Genomic DNA, 4,057 nt, shown 5'->3' with positions numbered 1-4,057 from the left:
TTTTCGGTAACTGATAATGCTCTCGCTTTACGCATGCGTTAATTCGCCTAGGATCAGTGCATATGCGAAGTTTGCCATCCTTTTTTCTTGCTGCGACAAAGGGGCTTACCCAGTCCGTTGGCTCGCTGACTTTAACGATGATGCCTGCGCGTTCCATGCGGTCCAACTCTTCTCGGAGCAGCTAGCGCAATGCCATGGGCACCCGTCGAACCGGATGAATCATAGGCGTTGCTTCCTTCTGCAGGGCCATGCGGTACGGGCGGGCCAAGCAGCCGATACCCTGAAACAACTCTGGGAACTCCTTCACAATTTGGTCAGTAATGCTCATGTGAACAGAAGCCACAGTACGCGAGACCAGCCCCAAAGTTTCGCTTACTAATAGCCCCAAGATGGCCTGGTTGCTCTTTATTCATGGCCGATTACAGGTATATATAGCTTTGGTTGACTGACAGATAACAGACACGTGTTACGCTAAACATTGCTCAAAAGGGGTTAATCCGGGAGCGCATGCGCAACTTGACGATACACTGGTCATCAGTGCCGCTGAATATTGGGGGATCGTACTGACGGACCGTACCGTAGCATACGGTGGCCTGGAGAGCAGGAGGCGGCGGGCTTGTGTTAGATTCGCTGGCCATGGCGGCAGGTAGAGTCCGGCTGCACAGCTCCGGCGTTTTTAGCAAAGCTAGCAGCCTTCAACAATTATAAAGAAGGAGTGAGACAACAGAAACTATAAGATGAGGCAGTGCAGGAGCATAGGCCTAGCCAGCCCGAACAGCCACAACGTTCAGCGTGAGCCTCTCCTGTTTAGCGGTGCCGATGGGACTGCGGAGCTCTTCAGGGTGCACTTCTTCATTGCAAGATATATATATATATATATATATATATATATATATGTTGAGAAAAGATGATTCTAGGTCCGGGTAAATATACGCAGTGAAACAGACGCACGTACGAAGCGATTTATTGACGTTTCGGCCGACCACTCTGATGAAGGCCGGACCCGCGGCCGAAACGTCAATAAATCGCTTCGTACGCGCGTCTGTTTCACTGCGTGTATATATATATATATATATATATATATATATATATATATATATATATATATATATATATATATATATATATATATATATATATATATATATATATATGGAACCCCGCAATAACACCAGTTCCTTCTGTAATACTTGTGCACAAAACAAATCACAGCATACACACGAAGTGAATGATGATGACTGGTCTAAGCACAGGGGGATCATTCGGGTAACCGTGAATCTCCCGTAGATTGCCCACTCGAGCATGCAAATGAGTGACAACACGTGTGTACAGTATACCTAGTAATGCCGCTGTATCGTAGACCCAAAGAGTCCTGCGACTTCCCGGCACCTCTACTACACTTCATCGGCTCTGACTGGCGGCAACTGACACAAATCGCCGCACAGAATCATATCCAGTCCTCCAAACGGTTCGTCCAGTATGAGTAATCTGTCTGAGACGGCAGTCAACGGCGTTCAAGTTTACGCTCGTTTTTATCCATGGCAGAAAGATAATTTGTAGTCTGGAACGCGCATACCTACGCATTTGCATCGCAATGTCCTCTCGTGTATTTAAAGTGACATAAAGGGTCGATGACAAAGCTCGGTCCTAAGATCCATAACGTGTACGTTGAAGTCGCCGACTAGGATAAAGGGTTTGTGCTTGTAGGTGTTTTATATTGGTTTGCCAAAATTACAATTGTTGTGCGTCTATTGTAAACCTTTTTTGATTCACATACACATATATGTTTCGACTATATCAACGGTTTTCTGACCACCATGACAGCGGAAAGTGAGCGTCGACGATAAAGCTAGGTCGTATGGTCTATAATTTCTACGTTGAAATCACCGACTAGCGTAAGGGGTTTGTACATCTAGGTGTTTTATTTTGTTCTGGCACAATTTATGATACGCCCTTGTGCACCGCATCACTTCTAGCGGACTCCATGCAAAACAGATACGCTGCCGCCTCGCCGGACACGGGACATGCCTCGACCCTAAGGTGCTTCGCCCCTAAAACGACTTTTTGCAGAAATGTGTGACCCTACAGGCACGAAACAAAACTGAGCGTAAGGTACGCACGCAATGGCGGAAAATACATGTAACAGCGGCATTTTGTAGAAAGTTTGTAGCGTACTTTGGGAAGGCATACGAATGCTTTCGTATGCGTATGAATCATTCGTATGCCTTCCCAAAGTACTTTGATGTCCCGTTCGCTTTGTTATGCGTTGAATGCACATACTGTTGTTGGTGGCGAGAAGAAAATGTTTACTGGTTTTTATTGTCCTCGCTACGATTTAGGGCCCCTGCAACCGGACCTTCCGGACCATCCTGCGGTCCCCACCACGTCAATTTGAGGGGGGGGGGACGTGTGGGAACCACGCCCACCGGCTATCGCGAGACAGCGCCACGCGCTGCGCAGAGGATCACACAGGAGAGACTCTCCATGCAAAGGGTACCAATACCTCTCCAGACAAAGGTACTAATGGCTCTATGGCTGCTTGGCAACCAAGAGTCCTTCCGCGGTGTTTCCGACCGTTTTGGGGTCAACAAGGGCCTGCTGCATTACGTCACTGAGAACATCATTGGACTTTGGGCAGGTGCAGCACCAGACTTTACCCAGTGGCCTTTGTCCTCGCAGGATGTAGCCTACGAATTTTATCGAAAGTGGCGGTTTCCTGGAGTTGTAGGTGCTGTGGATGGCTGCCATATTGCCATGAAGGCCCCAGAGATTGAGCAGGATGCTTATTACAACCGCAAAGGGTTTTACTCCGTCATCGTGCAGGGGTGCTGTGATAGCAACATGACGTTTACCCATGTGCACACAGGCTCTTCAGGAAGAATGCACGACTCGAAAGTGTTTAGTGCTTCAGGCCTGGACAGGATAATAGAGCAGCTACCGCGAAGCTTCCACAGTCTTGCAGACTCGGCATATGCACTCTTACTTGGGTTGATGCGACCTTACAGAAACAATGGCCATCCAAGCGCACAAGAAGTAAAATTCAATGAAAGACTAAGCGCAGCAAGATCAGCCATTGAGCGTGCATTCGCCCATCTAAAAGGCAAATTCAGGTGGTTAAAATACCTTGACATGAATGCCACTTCCCTCATCAACGATTATGTGCTGCCATCGTGTGTTCTGCCCAAGATCATTCTCATGTCAAAGGATTCCTTTGATTGTGAAAGCACTGACGAGGAAGCTGACGACGATGAACCAGCTTTCGATGAGGACTCCACAGGAGAGTCCGACAGCAGTAGTGCAATTGAGCGCCAAGCAGTAATCTTGTCTTTGTAAAAAATGGGCATCAAAAGAAAGACAGTGGCAGCTTCAGCATTCACACTTTTGTATTAACAACGGTTTATTGCAGTTCAGTAAACAGTTATAGAAATAGCAAAAAATATTTCATGTACTGTCTTTGAACATTTTTATGTAGATGACAAGTGTTGGTATAAATAAAACTTATTAAATACACTGAGTACTTGCAGCTATATTGCAATGCAAAATATGAACACAAATGGCACTACTTGGTGTATGGGACAGGAGTTAATTGGTACTTCAAGTAGCATTGCTCTTTCGAGTCTCCATTGAGATGAGCAGCAACCCACATGCGGAATTTTCAATAGCAGGTGATTTGCCCTTGTAAAGTTCTTCGAATCCTTACAAAATATACAATATCAGCATAAGACACCACATAGAAACTATTTTCATTATCAGAAAGCTTTCAGTTAAAAGAACGAACAGAAGATGCTCTGAGAGGAAACATGGCCTCCTAAAATGTCGGAATCACATTACAAGTATGTATATATCAATACATACTATAACATAAATACAAAAAATGCATAAGTAAGCAATTCTAGCACAAAACTACTCGAAACAAACTAAAGGGCGAGCTAATTATATTGGGACTGAACAAACGCCAGGCCTGCACTGAAACCGCAGCACAGTCACAGCGAAAGCTGGAAGAGCGGCGTTTCTAGAGCCCGTTAAGCTCTCTTGGGGCTACAGTACAAGTACACAA

General features: G+C 45.8%; 1 protein-coding gene across 1 annotated transcript; it reads left to right on the top strand.

Annotated features, from left to right (window-relative positions):
* Positions 1-2,484: 2,484 nt before the first annotated feature.
* Positions 2,485-3,333, top strand: LOC119406750 (putative nuclease HARBI1). The gene has a single exon (XM_037673482.2). It carries the CDS (start codon positions 2,485-2,487, stop codon positions 3,331-3,333), a length of 849 nt encoding a protein of 282 aa, XP_037529410.2.
* The last annotated feature ends 724 nt before the right edge of the window (positions 3,334-4,057 follow it).

Source organism: Rhipicephalus sanguineus, chromosome 10 (assembly GCF_013339695.2).
Source record: "Rhipicephalus sanguineus isolate Rsan-2018 chromosome 10, BIME_Rsan_1.4, whole genome shotgun sequence".
Taxonomy (NCBI): domain Eukaryota; kingdom Metazoa; phylum Arthropoda; class Arachnida; order Ixodida; family Ixodidae; genus Rhipicephalus; species Rhipicephalus sanguineus.
The sequence above is the reverse complement of the archived record's forward strand: the minus strand, read 5'-3'. Positions and strand labels throughout refer to the sequence as shown.